Source organism: Lepidochelys olivacea (genome assembly GCF_965140295.1).
Source record: "Lepidochelys olivacea isolate rLepOli2 genome assembly, chromosome: 4".
NCBI lineage: Eukaryota > Metazoa > Chordata > Testudines > Cheloniidae > Lepidochelys > Lepidochelys olivacea.
Window position 1 is genome coordinate 92,926,298 of NC_140414.1, and position 17,787 is coordinate 92,944,084.

A 17,787-nucleotide genomic window follows, 5' to 3' on the forward strand; every position below is an offset into this window, starting at 1 on the left:
CTTTAGTTTGCACAAAGTAAAATGAAGTTGTCTAAGTTAAAGGGTGTATCCTTGATAAATCTTTGGATTCAATGAATAAAATGAACAGAGCAAAATTGTTTCCATAACAAAAAATATTCATTTTATATCCCATGTCTTTGTGGTATTGTATACTCTTCTTAAGCAATCTGATAATGAGTGTTTTTTGATGTATTATACTATTAAGTGGACCATTAGCACTTGACTGCCAGACTAGAGGACATCTAAATTGTGCCAAATAAACTTGCAAAACAATCCCAGCATCATACACCTCTAGTTATTGATTTTCCTTACATTATGTTGTACTATGTTAATATACATGTATATTTGATTTACTAAAACTTATTTAGTGTAAAAGTAAACAAAAGTCAGTTTTCAGAAATATATCAAACATTTGTATTTACAGCCTAGTAGGGTGCTAAGAAAGGGTAACTGTAGAAAAAGCTGTACAGATTCAAGAGGAGTTTGGTTGAATAAGGAAAGAAGGGCAGGAAAATGTATTCCATTATAATTATCTATAATGCAATCCTTGGGATTTAAAGCACCTATGTAGTAACTATCCCTTTTATCAGACCTAGACAAGTTTACAGCGAAGGGATGCCACTGATAATAATTTATGATGTAGTCTTCAAAATCCCATATTTCATCCGGCAGCCTTTCCCATGAGTCAGAGTGAATTCACGAGCACAGAAATCAAGCAGTTCCATCAAAATTGTAAAGGGGACAAACACCTATCATAGGTGGAAAGTAAAATGGGTGCCACTATTTACCATTGATAAGGACAGGCAAGTGAATGAAACAGAGAGATGGTTTTAAAACAGACTGTAACTTTATTAACTGAACTTGTACTCTCTGCCCCTCCATTTAATTGAGTCCAGCGGAGGGTTAAATGGCCTGCTACCATATAACCAGTAATTCAGGGTTGGTCCTCTTCAGCCTTGCTTCTAATACTCAGTTCATCTCTGAATCTGCTCACCCTTCCCCAACAAGGCGGTATGTGGGTACCTCAGTCTGCAAAGGCTTAAGATTTCCCCATTACTTCACAGGCAAAAAAAGGACCACTAGCCATATCCTTGGCCTCTTATACAGACTTCTCTCTGGGAGCTGTCCCTTTCAGCCTTTATCTGCACAGAACATCAGATTCAAATTGAGATAAACCAAACATTTCTATATCTCTTTCTAACCTTAAAAATCACTATTCACACTCCTTTTCACCTGAAACTGTACCTCCATGATGCTGCAAGGAAGGAGAACAGCTTCCCCTCCCCCGACACCCTGCCAATTTGGCCCCAAAGGAAAAAAAATCCCACCTGATCCCACAGATGGTCAGACCAACATCATCTGGGAAGTGCAGCTCAGCAATATCTCAGCCATCAGCAGTAAATATTTTTGGCTTCATAAACGTACAGTTGACATAAAGATAGAGCCCTGCAAATCCACGGATATCCATGTTTGCGGATTGTGGATCGGATGTGGATACTAATTTTGTATCCGTGCAGGGCTCTAAAGATAGAATGCTGTCTCTTTAAAAGTCTGGTGCAACTCAGGCTAAGCAGGACTTGTGAAAACATGCACTATGCATGAACCTGGATTCCAGCCACAAAAGCAGAGAATCCCTTCAATCATGTAGAGGATTTAAATCTCACATTAAAACTACTAACCCTTTATATGCCTTTTTAGGAGTGTGCATGCAACAACTGATACACACACACAGTTGGGTCATACTTATGCATCCAGTGTACTATGCACACAAAAGTGAGAACAAATTTGGACACAACATTTAATAAATTTAGGATGTAACCTATCCATAGCTCTCATGTGTCGAAGGATAATGTTGCTTACTCATTTTCGTAAACATAATCAAGATGTACAGATTAAAAATTGCAATAAAGTACCAAGTAGTGCTATTATGAATTAACAAAGAGGCCACATAAATATCACAGGAAGCTACTGTATATATTTGTTATGACTCCAAGTTAAAAGATATATAACTAAAGCCTTGAGGGTGTGACATTAAAAATGTATAATACCATTCTCTGAAAAAAAACAGTAAAATATGCACAGGTATATCGAATATCACTAAACTTCTAGTTTAATATTTGATAAGTCCTATATCAGACTTCTGAAAATAATGATCTATCTATTTTATGCTCAAATAAATTGGTTAGTCTCTAAGGTGCCACAAGTACTCCTTTTCTTTTTGCGAATACAGACTAACACGGCTGTTACTCTGAAACCTATCTACCAGTTATGAACTGAAATTTGCTTTGACCTCTAATTACATTGGTCAATAGTTCACAAACTAGACCAGGAGTCTAGTAGCCTGTGTCCAAATCCTTCTTGACATCTCAGAAACTAAAATGTATGATTTGTGTTAAGCATTTTATAAAATCATAGTGAGACAGTCATGGCCTCAAAGAGCCTATAGTCTAAATAAAGAATATGGACAAAGGGTGAGAGGTGGGAGAGAGGCACAGAGAGATGAAGTGACTTGCCGAGGAGTAACAAAACAGATCAGCAACAGAGTTGGGAATAGAATCTAGGTCTCTTGACTCACATTCCAGCTTCCCAGATACTCAAGAAGGGACAGTCCCTGGTCTGAGGAGCTCACAGTCTGAAGACAGTCAAAATGACAAAATTTATGGGAAGTGGAATAACATCGGCTTTTTTTTTATATAAGTCAACTAGCTTTACTGTAGGAAGCACAGCAGAAATGAGTCTTTAAGAAGGGTTATATGCCCTCTTTCACCTTTCAATCACTCTGCAGGAAGATGTTATACATTAAATACTTCAAGGCACTAATGAAAAATTCTAAACCCTTCTAAACACAATGTTTTACTGACATTATTTATCACTTTATTGGATCTAGTTCTGCATAACAAAGCAGCAGACCGAATCACGTCATTTTATGTCATCAATCTCCTGCTATAATCCTGGTACCCTGTGGGTCAGTAATCGAATTCAAGCCATCACTTTCTGCTATTCCAATTAGGATATGAAGCATCAAAGGAAATAGAGAGGATTTATTCTTTTAGGCCTAAACAGGCAAGGTGAACTAGCAATGGGCAAACTTGAAAATGGTTAGAAGTTCCATTAAGTAGGAAAAAAGGTGGATGTTTGCCAAAGTTTTTGCAAGCCTTGTAAGCTTCTACTCCAATCACTTTTTGGCAGTGACAAATACTCAAAATGATGGAGAAAAACCTGGGCCATCTTTTCATCAACTGTTGGCACCTTCTCAAAGATAAAGTCAGGGGGCTTTGCTCCCCCTTCTCAGCAAATCACTATGCATGTTGGGGAGTAGTTTAGAAATTTGTTTTCCCTCCCCTATGAGAATTTTTTTTCTGACAACAGTAACAGAGATACATAGCAGCAACAGTGGCAGCCCTCAGCTCATAAGAAGTTGACAGAGGAGCCCACCCCATAATGGGATACAATGAAAAGGCAAGTGTATGAGCAAAAAGGGGTTCTGTAAAGCCCTACTAAAGGGTTACAGGGATGTCGAGAAGCTGTAAAAAAAAAAAAACGCAAACAAATTAGAACCTTGACAATCTCCTCTACTTTCTCCCTCTTGTTTTCAGCCTTCATGGTGGGGACAGAGGGTTTCTTGCCCAAATTCTTTAAAATTTAAATGGATTTCTCTGAGTTGAGCTTGCAGAAAAAGTGAAAATTCAGACTAGTTTACATTTTAATCTTATTACTTAGCACGTCCCTACAAAAAAAGTAACATTTATTTATTTGTGATGAACAAGAGCTGCTTGGTGTTGAGTGCCTTTGAAAATCCTACCATTTTGCTTAGGTGCACAAATAGAAGCTCAGATGTTTTGAAGACAAGGCTACTTAGTTAGGTGTCCAAATGGGAGCTGTTGGTTCCACAACAGGCAGTGTTCACATTTCCTGAACTGTGATCCTGATCCATTTTCCTACTGCACTTTAGATTTTCAGAACTCTGTACCAATCAAGTCAATTTAGATACTAATGCAAAAAATTCACTCACCACTTGTCCATTCTGAGGATTCTTATGAGCATATGGAGGTCCCCGGATATGATTCCACATTTGACCAGAAGTCATAGCAAACACAACACACTGAAAAATAGGAGAAAATATGAAATTTAGAAGACAAAGGTGTAAAGCCAGATAATTCTATATTAAATTCACTGGGCCTAATTTTCTTTTGGGCACTGAAACTGAATATGTTTGTTTCGCTGGGCATGTTAATTTTAAATTGATGACTCCTTACACGTCCAAACAAAACAGTTGCAACTATTAGAAGCTTAGGCTAGGATTTTCAGAAGTGTTCAGTGATGGCATAACTCTGCTTACAGTGAAGTCAATGGTAGAAACTCCCATTGACTTCAATGGGATCAGATTCAGACGAAAACTTAGAGCTTTAGAAAATTGCACATCTAATAGTTTTATACATATAATGTATAATATATATAATGATTGTACACAAAGAATGTGCATGTCACTAGGAAAGCATCAGGTTCCTTGATCATGAGATGCTGTTCCAAGAAGGACTGCTGAGCAGAGATGGGGGCCAACTAGCCAGGAATGGGAAGAATCTCTCTGAAACAGACTGGCTAATCCACTCAGGGAGGCATTAAATAAGTTTGATGGGAGCAGGAAAACAAAGCCCACAGGAAAGTCCAGAATATGGAGATCTGGGTGAAGAGTCAGAGTCTGGGGAAGGAACATGGACAATCCTAGTGGGAAAAGGAAAGACAATATGGAGGGGAATATTGTGGGGAAATCTAATGAACATCTTTGATGCTGTATACTAATGCAAGTAGTATGGGGAATAAACAGGAAGAACTAGAAATACTAGCAAATAATCAGAATTACAACATAATTGGCATCATAGAGATTGGGTGGATAATTCACATGGGTAAAATATTGGTATAGAAGGGTATAACTTGTTCAGGAAAGACAGGCAGAGAATAAACTGAGGAGGTGTTGCCTTATATATCAAGGATATATACACCTGCACGAGATAGAAGTGGGAGGCAGACCTGTTGAAAGTCTCTGGGTAAGGAGAAAAGGGGTAAAAAACCAAGAGTGAGGTCATGTAGGGATCTACAATCTACACCTAACCTAACGAAGACGAAGATGTAGATAAGGTTTTATTTAAACAACTAACAAAATCATCCAAAGCAGAGGACTTGGTGGTGATGGGGCAATTCAGCTACCCAGACATGTGTTGGGAAAATAAAATGGCAGGGCACAGATTATCTAACAAGTTCTTGGAATGTATTCCAGACAACTTTTCATTACAGAAAGCGACTAGGTCACAGCCTGTCCTAGATTTGATTCTGACAAATAGGGAGACGACCCTGGCTTAACCAGGAGATTTTCAATCACCCGAAACTCAAAAGAGAATCATATAAAAAGTGGAAACTAGGTCAAATTATGAAGGTTTGGTATTAAAAAAAAAACATGTGAATGTAGGAACAAAATTTGAAAAGTCAAGGCACAAAACAAGATTAAACTAACTAGAGGCATAACGGGTAACAAGAAAACATTTTACAAATACATTGGAAGCAAAAGGAAGACAGAGGAGGCCCATTACTCAATGAAGAAGGAAAGACAATAACAGAAAATGCAGCAATGGCCAAGTGTTAAATGCTCTTTTTGTGTCAGCTTTTCACCAGAAAGGTTAGCAGTGATATGACTACTAAGGGTATATCTACAATACCCACCGTGATCGATCTATCGGTGATCGATTTATCGCATCTAGTGTAGACACAATAAATCGACCCCCGATTACTCTGCTGTCGAACCCTGTACTCCACCATGCCGAGAGGCAGAGCGGAGTCAATGGGGGAGCGGCGGCAGTCGATCTCACGCCGTGAGGACGTGAGGTAAGTCAACCTAAGATACCCAACTTCAGCTACAAGAATAGCGTAGCTGAAATTGACGTATCTGAGGTTGATTCCCCCCCCCGCCCCCGGCCAGCATAGACCAGGCCTAACATAGTGAACATCAGTGCAAATGGGGTAGGCTCTGAGACTAAACTAGGGAAAGAACAAGTTAAGAATTACTTAGACAACCTGGATGTCTTGAAGTCAGCAGGCCCTAATGAAATACACCCTAGAATACTTAAGCAACTGGATGAAGAGATCTCTTAGCCATTAGCGATTATCTTTGAAAACTTATGAAGGATGAGAGAGATCCCAGAGGGCTGGAAAGGGGCAAATATAGTATCTAGCTATAAGAGGGGAATAAGGATAACCCAGGGAATTACAGACAAGTCAAATTAACTTTGGTACCTGGAAAGATAATGGAGCAACTACTCAAACAATCAATTTGTAAGCACCTAGAAGATAATAAGGGGATAAGTAACAGTCAACATGGATTTGTCAAGAACAAATCATGTCAAACCAACCTAATATCCTTCTTTGAAACCTAACAAGCCTTGTGGGTGCGGGGAATCAATACATGTGCTATATCTTGACTTTAGTAAGGCCTTTGATACTATCTCCCATGAGCAGTCTCATAAACAAACTTCAGAAATATAGCCTAGACAAACCTACTATAAAGCGAGTGCACAACTGGTTTGAAAACCACACTCCGAGAATAGTTATCAATGATTCACAGTCAACCTGAAGTGGCATAATGAGTGGAGTCCCACAGGGATCTGTCCTGGCTCTGGTTCTATTCAATATCTTCATAAATGCTTGGCATAATAGCAGAGAGAGTACACTTATAAAGTTTGTGGACAATACCAAGCTGGGAGGGGTTGCAAGCACTTTGGAGGACAGGATTAGACATCAAAATGGTCTTGACAAACTGGAGAAATGGTCTGAAATATATAGGATGAAATTCAATAAGGACAAATGCAAAGTACTCCACTTAGAAAGTAATAATCAATCACACAAATACAAAATGAGAAATAAATACATAGAAGGGAGTACTGCAGAAAAGGATCTGGGAGTTATTGTTGATCACAAACTAAATATGAGTCAATGATGTAATACTGCTGAAAAAAGTGCACATCATTCTCAGGTGTAGTAGAAGCAGGAGCAAGACACAAGTAGTAATTCTTCCACTCTACTCAGCACTGACAAGGCCTCAACTAGAGTATTGTATCCAGTTCTGGAAACCACACTTTGGGAAAGATGTGGACAAATAAAAGGAAGTCCAGAGGAGAGCAACAAAAATGACTGAGGGTCTAGAAAACATGACCTTGAGGAAAGATTGAAAAAACCTGTGTTTGTTTAGTCTGGAGAAGAGAAGACTGAGGATGGACACGATAATAGTCCTCAAGTATGTAACATATTGTTATAAAGAATAGAGTCATAAATTGTTCTCTTTAACCACTGAGGACAGGACAGAAGTAATGGGCTTAAATTTCAGCAAGAAAAATTTAGGTTAGATACTAGGACAAAATTCCTGACAGGGTAGTTAAGCACTGTAACAAATTATCTAGGGAGGTTGTAGAATCTCCATCATTGGAGATTTTTAAGAACAGTTTAGACAAAACCGCAGGGGACTCGACTAGATGACTTATCAAGATCCCTTCCAATGCTATATTTCTATGATTCCATGTCAGCAGAAGGGGCTCATTGTAAATTTCTTAATACTCTTAGGCCCAGTCTACACTAAAAAATTATGTCAGTATAACTGTAGTGCTCAGGGTTGTGGAAATTCACACCCCTGAGCAAAGCAGTTATACTGTGTGACAGATTGTAACCTCTGGGGTAGTGTTTGGGAGCTGCACCCCTTTAACCTCCGAGCTGGGCTGGCCTTTCCTACACTGCTCTTTTGGTGACTCACAGCCTCTTCAGGACCTGTAGTCACCCAACATGACAGCAGCTGTCACCAAACACCTAAACTGAGTGACCCAAGTGCCTTACTCAAAGACAGGCAGGAGACAACAGCCAATTTCCCAGCTCCTCTACCCTGCAACCTTGCTGGAGTAAAAAAAAAATTATACCGTCTTACACTGCACAGGGATCTGTACAAAGTAAGCTCATTAATATATGGTTCACCTTCCCCTCAAATGTGGGAAGGGTACGCAATAGCCTTTGCTCACAGAGCTGAGATTCTCCCCAGACACTTCACTTAAATGCACACTGCGTTGGATAAAACACAAAAACAAGTTTATTAACTACAAAAAAAAGACAGATTTTAAGTGATAAGTGATAGCAAACAGATCAAAGCAGATTGCCTAGTAAATAAACAAAAGAGCAAACTAAGCCTAAGATATTACGGAGACTGGATATGAATTAGCAATTTTTCACCCTGACTGACGATACAAGCAGGCTTGCACATGCTAAAAGCACAAGCTGTATTTGCTTTGCAGCTTGGGCTCCCCACCTCATTCTAAGTCCTTTTCTTTCAGAACTTCTCTCAGATGTTGAGTTTTGGGGGAGTGAAGAACAACCAAAGATGTCCCTATATAAGCTGTTCCATATGGCGGGAACCCTTTGTTTCAAACTTGCTTCCCAGACCAGTTTATGGAAAAATACAGGTACCCAAAATGGAGTCCAGTGTCATGTAGTTGTTTACATGCCTTTGCAGAGTCATAGCAGCCATTACGTACAGGCTGTCTGAAGCGTTCTTAGGAAGGCTTGCCAGGAAGGGATTAAGCTTCTTCTATGGCCTATTGTTTTTTTTTCCTAATGGCCCATTGCCCTGAATAGTCCTTCACAACCAGCCATCAAGGCTGGAAGCATTTTGCCTAGTGGGTGCCATGTTTGAAATACAGATACAACAGATACATAGTCAATATTTATAACTTCAGATACAAAAATGATGCATGCATACACGTAGAATAATCATATTCAGCAAATCATAACATTCCAATGGCACCTTACATGACTCATCTTGTACAAAATGCATCATAATTACGCCATAATCATATCATAATATTACTATGATGAATATGAGGTGTACTGTCACATACTGACCTAACTTCTAGTGTTGATAGTGCTATGTTAATGGAAGGGCTTCTCCTGTCGACATAGCTGCCGCCTCTCAGGGAGATGGAGAACCTACACTGACAGGAGAAGCTCTCCCACCAGTGTAGGTACTGTCTTCACTAAGTGCTACAGCAGCACAGCTGCAACGTAATAGTGCTGTAAGTGTACATAAGCCCTTAGAAAAATATACAATTTTTCTTCAAGTCACCTCAGTCTCTTACCTAATACAACAGATTTTGAGGAAAGTGCTTAGCATACATGTTTGGTTCCTGGTTTATGCAATGCCATGAAAAGAGATACCACCACAAAAGTTCCTGAAAGAAAGCTCCATCCCTATTTTCAGAAATAATTAGTCTCCTATGGAACTTTGATTAACTTGCCTGTGACAAAGAACTATGGTGGAGTCTGCAGAAAAATAAAATCCCCCATAGGAAGGGACTTGTGAAGTTATGCTTGGAATCCAAGAAAAAAGTAATAATGTACATTACTTCTTGCTGAAGGCAATGCTTCAGAATCTACAGAATAAAAATCATTGTCATATCAGTAATCACTGACACTATATAAAAAGAGAAAAAGAAGATAATCCAAGGTGCAGTTCTGGACTACCAAGAAAACAGAGCAATAGAAAGGGAAAAATTCTAGTCTAAACATGTCTCCTATGTTCTCAGTATGGACATTCCACACAGGACCTAAATATTGTGATAGACCCAGACCAGTTGAGTACAACAGAGTAACAGAAGGCAGATATACTGGCCACTGGATTAGCAGTTTTCTGTTCCCTGACTGGCCAGAACAGGGGCTGCTCCAGTCTAATGAGAACACCTGACTCCAATTAACTTGCAAAGAGTCAGGTGAGGCCATTAAGTTAATGTGAACACCTGACTCTAATTAAGGTCCTTCTGATACTATAAAAGGGCTCACTCCAGTCAGGCTGAGGAGAGCCAGGGGAAAGGAAATGCAGCTGAAGGGCTGAGTAATGAAGACACCCTCAAGCCATCGGTAAGGGTGAAGAAGAGAGAAGCAGGAGAGCTGTGGGCAAGTGGCCTAGGGAAATGTAGCAACTCTGGCAGTGAAAGGTCGGCTGCCAACAGCTGCAGCCACTAGGGTCCCTGGGCCGGAACACCACAACTCACCACTACAGAAACACCTCCTGGGAGGGGAGATAGGCCCCTGTCAGGACAGGAGGCTAAACTATTATGGAATGAGCCCATAGGGACAACAAAGACTGAGGGAGTTCTCTCACCAACCTCCTTGCTGGCTTATGATGAAAAGGGCTCAGTAGACTGTAATCCTGGCCCTAGAGGAGAGAAGGGCTATGTGGAGGGTCACAGGGAGCCTCTGAGGCTAGCATGAAGCGTGGGACACACGGGGACAAGGTTGGAGCTCTGCCACAATAGGTATAGCTTGGCTGAATGACAATGATTAAATAAGAGGACATAATAACATCCTACGAGAATTAAAGCAGCAAGCTCAACAAAGAATTCGACCCCCCCCCACTGACTTCAGTGGTGCTACTCACAGTACTTAAAGTTAAAAACATGCAGGATCAGGGCCTTAAAATAAAAGACTGGTTTAGGGGAGTCACACCAGAACATAATAGGTTCCTACAACACACATTAAGAATGTTTAGCAAAAATTTGGCTCTTACTTATTTTGGCTGAATAATCTTAGGTAGGTGAAGGACTTTTTCATATATTTTATCAAAATGTAGATATACATTGATATCAAATGAAAGTTTATTGCCATTAGTGTAGAAAGAGATAAAGTCCTAACAGGACTTAATCCAGTTGCCGATGCTCAGCACCTCTCTGTATCAGATGTTGAAGTAATGGGGGTAATATGCTTCTATGGCTGGAGAAAGAGAATCAACAGTTATTTTCATGTCTTGCTAATGCAACCTGCCAAGGGATTTCTATTGTGATTCCACTGATGAGTCATGCAGGAGCTAGCAGATGTTTTTAAGCCATGAAGATAACAAGGAAGTTGAGATTGAAGATAAGAGCACAAAAGGGAGGCAAGAAAGACATAGGAGGACAAAATAATTCAATTTATATAGAGTAAAATAGTTTTATATTTTACATTTTTCTGAACAAATCTCTCAACTGAAAGCTATATCACAGATCTCTAGTGCTTATTAACTCTGTTATATAAATACAGACATATACCTCCTAACAATGTAGTAATTTCCAACAGAAAGAAGTCCATAAAGTAGTTTGTTCTTCAAGTGTAGACCAACTTACTCCCAGTAACTGAACTAAAATTTATTAATATTAATAAAATGCTGGTTCCTCCAAATGGCCCCTCTCAATAATGAAATCTACATTTCAATGCACTATGATCTGGATCAACCATTCCCATGGCCGGCCTCCTAGCCTGCCCACTTTTCCCCTGGTATGCCCAGTTTCCACCCCCTCCCTCAGGGTATGTCTACACTACGAAATTAGGTCGAATTTATAGAAGTCGTTTTTTTAGAAATCGGTTTTATATATTCAAGTGTGTGTGTCCCCACAGAAAATGCTCTAAGTGCATTAAGTGCATTAACTCAGCGGAGTGCTTCCACAGTACCGAGGCAAGCGTCGACTTCCGGAGTGTTGCACTGTGCATAGCTATCCCACAGTTCCCCCAGTCTCCGCTGCCCATTGGAATTCTGGGTTGAGATCCCAATGTCTGATGGGGCTAAAACATTGTCGCGGGTGGTTCTGGGTACCTATTGTCAGGCCCCCGTTCCCTCCCTCCTCCGTGAAAACAGCAGCAGACAATCGTTTCATGCGTTTTTTCTTGAGTTACCTGTGCAGATGCCATACCACGGCAAACATGGAGCCCACTCAGGTAACCATCACCGTATATCTCCTGGGTGCTGGCAGACGTGGTACTGCATTGCTACACAGCAGCAGCAACCCCTTGCCTTGTGGCAGCAGATGGTGCAGTAGAACTGGTAGCCGTCATCGTCATGTCCGAGGTGCTCCTGGCCACGTCGGCCAGGAGCGCCTGGGCAGACATGGGTGCAGGGACTACATTAGAAGTGACTTGACCAGGTCATTCTCTTTAGTCCTGCAGTCAGTCCTATTGAACCATCTTATGGTGAGCAGGAGGGCGATACAGATTGCTAGCAGTCCTACTGTACCATCTTCTGCCAGGCAGGCAAGAGATGAGGATGGGTAGCAGTCCTACTGCACCATCTTCTGCCGAGCAGCCATGAGATGTGGATGGCTTGCAGTCCTTCTACACCGTCTGCTGCCAGCCAAAGATATAAAAAATAGATGGAGTGGGTCAAAACAAGAAATAGACCAGATTTGTTTTGTACTCATTTGCTTCCCCACCTCCCCCGTCTAGGGGACTCATTCCTCTAGGTCACACTGCAGTCACTCACAGAGAAGGTGCAGTGAGGTAAATCTAGCCATGTATCAATCAAAGGCCAGACCAACCTGCTTGTTCCAATAAGAACAATTACTTAGGTGCACCAATTCTTATTGGAACCCTCCGTGAAGTCCTGCCTGAAATACTCATTGATGTAAAGCCACCCCCTTTGTTGATTTTAATTCCCTGTAAGCCAACCCTGTAAGCCATGTCGTCAGTCGCCCCTCCCTCCATCAGAGCAACGGCAGACAATCATTCCGTGCCTTTTTTCTGTGCGGACACCATACCAAGGCAAGCATGGAGGCCGCTCACCTCACTTTGGCAATTAGGAGCACATTAAACACCACACGCATTATCCAGCAGTATATGCAGCACCAGAACCTGGCAGAGCGATACTGGGCGAGGAGGCGACGTCAGCGTGGACATGTGAGTGATCAGGACATGGACACAGATTTCTCTCAAAGCACGGGCCCTGACAATGCATGCATCATGGTGCTAATGGGGCAGGTTCATGCTGTGGAACGCTGATTCTGGGCTCGGGAAACAAGCACAGACTGGTGGGACCGCATAGTGTTGCAGGTCTGGGATGATTCCCAGTGGCTGTGAAACTTTCACATGCGTAAGGGCACTTTCATGGAACTTTGTGACTTGCTTTCCCCTGCCCTGAAGCGCATAAATACCAAGATGAGAGCAGCCCTCACAGTTGAGAAGCGAGTGGCGACAGCCCTGTGGAAGCTTGCAACGCCAGACAGCTACCAGTCAGTTGGGAATCAATTTGGAGTGGGCAAATCTACTGTGGGGGCTGCTGTGATGCAAGTAGCCCACGCAATCAAAGATCTGCTGATATCAAGGGTAGTGACCCTGGGAAATGTGCAGGTCATAGTGGATGGCTTTGCTGCAATGGGATTCCCTAACTGTGGTGGGGCCATAGACAGAACCCATATCCCTATCTTGGCACCAGAGCACCAGGCTGGCGAGTACATAAACCACAAGGGGTACTTTTCAATTGTGCTGCAAGCTCTGTTGGATCACAAGGGACGTTTCACCAACATCAACGTGGGATGGCCGGGAAAGGTACATGACACTCGCATCTTCAGGAACTCTGGTCTGTTTCAAAAGCTGCAGGAAGGGACTTTATTCCCAGACCAGAAAATAACTGTTGGGGATGTTGAAATGCCTATAGTTATCCTTGGGGACCCAGCCTACCCCTTAATGCCATGGCTCATGAAGCCGTACACAGCCAGTTTGGACAGTAGTCAGGAGCTGTTCAACTACAGGATGAGCAAGCGCAGAATGGTGGTAGAATGTGCATTTGGATGTTTAAAGGCGCGCTGGCGCAGTTTACTGACTCGCTTAGACCTCAGTGAAACCAATATTCCCACTGTTATTACTGCTTGCTGTGCGCTCCACAATATCTGTGAGAGTAAGGGGGAGACGTTTATGGCAGGGTGGGAGGTTGAGGCAAATCGCCTGGCTGCTGGTTATGTGCAGCCAGACACCAGGGCAGTTAGAAGAGCACAGGAGGGCGCAGTACGCATCAGAGAAGCTTTGAAAACCAGTTTCATGACTGGACAGGCTACGGTGTGAAAGTTTTGTTTGTTTCTCCTTGATTAACCCCCGCCCCCCCCCGCATCCCTTGGTTCACTCTACTTCCCTGTAAGCTAACCACCCTCCCCTCCTCCCTTTGATGACCGCTTGCAGAGGCAATAAAGTCATTGTTGCTTCACATTCATGCATTCTTTATTCATTCATCACACAAATAGGGGGATGACTACCAAGGTAGCCCAGGAGGGGTGATGGAGGAGGGAAGGAAAATGCCATAAAGCACTTTAAAAGTTTACAACTTTAAAATTTATTGAATGCCAGCGTTCTGTTTTTTGGGCAATCCTCTGTGGTGGGGTGGCTGGTTGGCCAGAGGCCCCCCCCCACTGCGTTCTTGGGCGTCTGGGTGAGGAGGCTATGGAACTTGGGGAGGAGGGCGGTTGGTTACACAGGGGCTATAGTGGCAGTCTGTGCTCCAGCTGCCTTTTCTGCAGCTCAACCATACACTGGAGCATACTGGTTTGATCCTCCAGCAGCCTCAGCATTGAATCCTGCCTCCTCTCGTCACGCTGCCGCCACATTTGACCTTCAGCCCTGTCTTCAGCCCGCCACTTACTTTCTTCAGCCCGCCACCTCTCCTTCCGGTCATTTTGTGCTCTCCTGCACTCTGACATTATTTGCCTCCACGCATTCGTCTGTGCTCTGTCAGTGTGGGAGGACAGCATGGGCTCGGAGAACATTTCATCGCGAGTGCGTTTTTTCTTTCTTTCTAAGCTTCACTAGCCTCTGGGAAGGAGAAGATCCTGTGATCATTGAAACACATGCAGCTGGTGGAGAAAAAAAAGGGACAGCGGTATTTAAAAAGACACATTTTATAAAACAGTCGCTACACTCTTTCAGGGTAAACCTTGCTGTTAACATTACATACATAGCACATGTGCTTTTGTTACAAGGTCACATTTTGCCTCCCCCCACCGCGTGGCTACCCCCTCAACCCTCTCCCCTCCCCGTGGCTAACAGCGGGGAACATTTCTGTTCAGCCACAGGCAAACAGCCAGCAGGAACGGGCACCTCTGAGTGTCCCCTAAAGAAAAGCACCCTATTTCAACCAGGTGACCATGAATGATATCTCACTCTCCTGAGGACAACACAGAGAGATAAAGAACGGATGTTGTTTGAACGCCAGCAAACATACACTGCAATGCTTTGTTGTACAATGATTCCCGAGTACGTGTTACTGGCATGGGGTGGTAAAGTGTCCTACCATGGAGGACTCAATAAGGCTGCCCTCCCCAGAAACCTTTTGCAAAGGCTTTGGGAGTACATCCAGGAGAGCCGCGAATGCCAGTGCAAATTAATCCTTTCACATGCTTGCTTTTAAACCATGTATAGTATTTTAAAAGGTACACTCACCGGGGGTCCCTTCTCCGCCTGCCGGGTCCAGGAGGCAGCCTTGCGTGGGTTCGGGGGGGTACTGGCTCCAGGTCCAGGGTGAGAAACAGTTCCTGGCTGTCGGGAAAACCGGTTTCTCCGCTTGCATGCTGTGAGCTATCTACAACCTCCTCCTCATCATCATCATCTTCGTGCCCCAAACCTGCTTCCGTGTTGCCTTCATCTCCATTGAAGAAGTCAAACAACATGGCTGGGGTAGTGGTGGCTGAACCCCCTAAAATGGCATGCAGCTCATCATAGAAGCGGCATGTTTGGGGCTCTGACCCGGAGCAGCCGTTCGCCTCTCTGGTTTTCTGGTTGGCTTGCCTTAGCTCCTTAAGTTTCACGCGGCACTGCTTCGGGTCCCTGTTATGGCCTCTGTCCTTCATGCCCTGGGAGATTTTGACAAAGGTTTTGGCATTTCAAAAACTGGAACGGAGTTCTGATAGCACAGATTCCTCTCCCCGTACAGTGATCGGATCCCATACCTCCCGTTCAGTCCATGCTGGAGCTCTTTTGCGATTCTGGGACTCCATCATGGTCACCTCTGCTGATGAGCTCTGCATGGTCACCTGCAGCTTGCCACGCTGGCCAAACAGGAAATGAGATTCAAAAGTTCGCGGTTCTTTTCCTGTCTACCTGGCCAGCGCATCTGAGTTAAGAGTGCTGTCCAGAGCGGCCACAATGGAGCACTCTGGGATAGTTCCCGGAGGCCAATACCGTCGAATTGTGTCCACAGTACCCCAAATTCGACCTAAAGTCCTAGTGTAGACCAGGGCTTAGTGTGTATCCAGGCCTTTAGAATACCCTCTATGGGGTCCAAATGAGGAAGAAGGTGGTGCATGCAGGATGGAGAAGAGTCACTCAAGGGGGATCCACTCCCTGAAGATTCCAATGGCAGAATGTGCATGCTTTGTTTCTTTTCATCTGTTTTATTTCCAGTTAAAATTAAAATGTATTCTTTCTTAATAAAAACTAATTTGACACAGTACTGGGTTTCATTTAAGACTGAATGATTCAAAATGTTTCTTTGTTACCCAGCAAGGACCGAATCTGACAAATAACCAGGTAAGATGACCCACAGTCTGGTACAGACTACGTAAAGTCTCACTTTACAGACCATTTCTCATGAAAAAAGGATGCAAAGTCTACAAATATAAATCTTGGCAAAAAGCATTATTGAGTGATCAAATCCAGAATTTTGAAATAATTAAATCTTGTAGCCTTGAAATATGTACACAAAAATTAGGCAGCATGGGGCTATTATACAACATCAGAACCAATGTAATAAGGGTCATGAATCTCAGGAGCACATCTAGTAGAATTCTGTACAAGCCTACCAGCTCTTCCTTCTGTATAGAATAAAATATCACTTTTCCTTCACATATAAATAGGAGCCACCTTTTGTCTTTCCAAGCAGGGAATTTTGGCTTGCACAGGAAAGCCATGGCAACTTAAAGTTTGACTCCAGTGTTAGCATGTCTAGAATACTTTACAACACCCAGGATGCTTAATGTGCTTATCCTATTGAATAAGTAGTTTTAATCATTCATCTATAAATCTGAAGAAATGAGTGAAAAATCTGATAAACATAAAAGTAAGCATAAAATGAGATTTCACTGTGAAACTGCATCATAGAAATTTGAGATGGAAAAGACATTTAGATCATCTAGTCCCTTATCAATGTAGCTTTGTTTTCTACAGGATATTTTCTAGGGCTTTTTGTCCAGTCTAAAGGTTTAAATGTCCCAAAAGTCAGGACTTCCACCACTTCCCTTAACTGACCATTCAATATTCGTATGGATCTCGCTTTCAGTAATTTTTTCCTTGATATTCAAGCTCATTTTGCCCTTTATATTCATTTCATTACTGCCATAACCAATGTGTCACTAAATTCTCTTAATCATTGGCATTTATATGCTTCAAAACTTTGTAATATATACAAACAGAATACAATATTCCAAGCACACTCAATGTTTATACATATTATACATTTATATTTGATACTTCTGATTATGTAGCTCCAAATCACATTGGCCTCTTTTTGTTTCTATATGTCTGTACAATCTGGCAGATAGGTTTGTTTGAGAATCCTAAGGGTTTATCTAATTTGCTCCCACTATCATCTCTAGGTCTGTGCCAGAATTATAGCTTTCCAGGTTTCTCCCTCCCACTAAATAACACAGAAGTTTGTGATTTGTCTTACACATTTATATTTGTATTCTCGTCCATCTGCGGAACAATTTGTATGCAAAATGTCTGCCTCCTGTGCATCTTAGGAGCTCTGTCAAAATGGAATCATGACAGTTTGGCAAGAGGAGAAGGAGAACTCGTCAGGGTGGGCTGTTTTTCCCTTGAGTGTTATAAGAGCTGGTCAGCTGGTAATGTACCTACACTAAGCTCCAACAGACCTGGAACTCTGCTTTGGAAAACTTTCCCAGGAGCAGCCTTAGGCCTAGCCCTACCCATTTTGGACTCTCAGGAGCCTCTCCTCCCCTACTTCTTTTCACTTACTGC

At 42.4% G+C, this 17,787-nt stretch overlaps 1 protein-coding gene across 2 annotated transcripts in view; it reads right to left on the minus strand.

Annotated features, from left to right (window-relative positions):
* Nucleotides 1-17,787, minus strand: part of TUSC3 (tumor suppressor candidate 3) — a 281,944-nt gene that overhangs the window by 119,586 nt on the left and 144,571 nt on the right. For both annotated transcript variants that reach the window (XM_084627131.1, XM_084627132.1), the window contains exon 6: nt 4,013-4,102. In XM_084627131.1, coding sequence (XP_084483257.1) covers nt 4,013-4,102 — 90 coding nt within the window. The remainder of the gene's footprint in view (nt 1-4,012; nt 4,103-17,787) is intronic.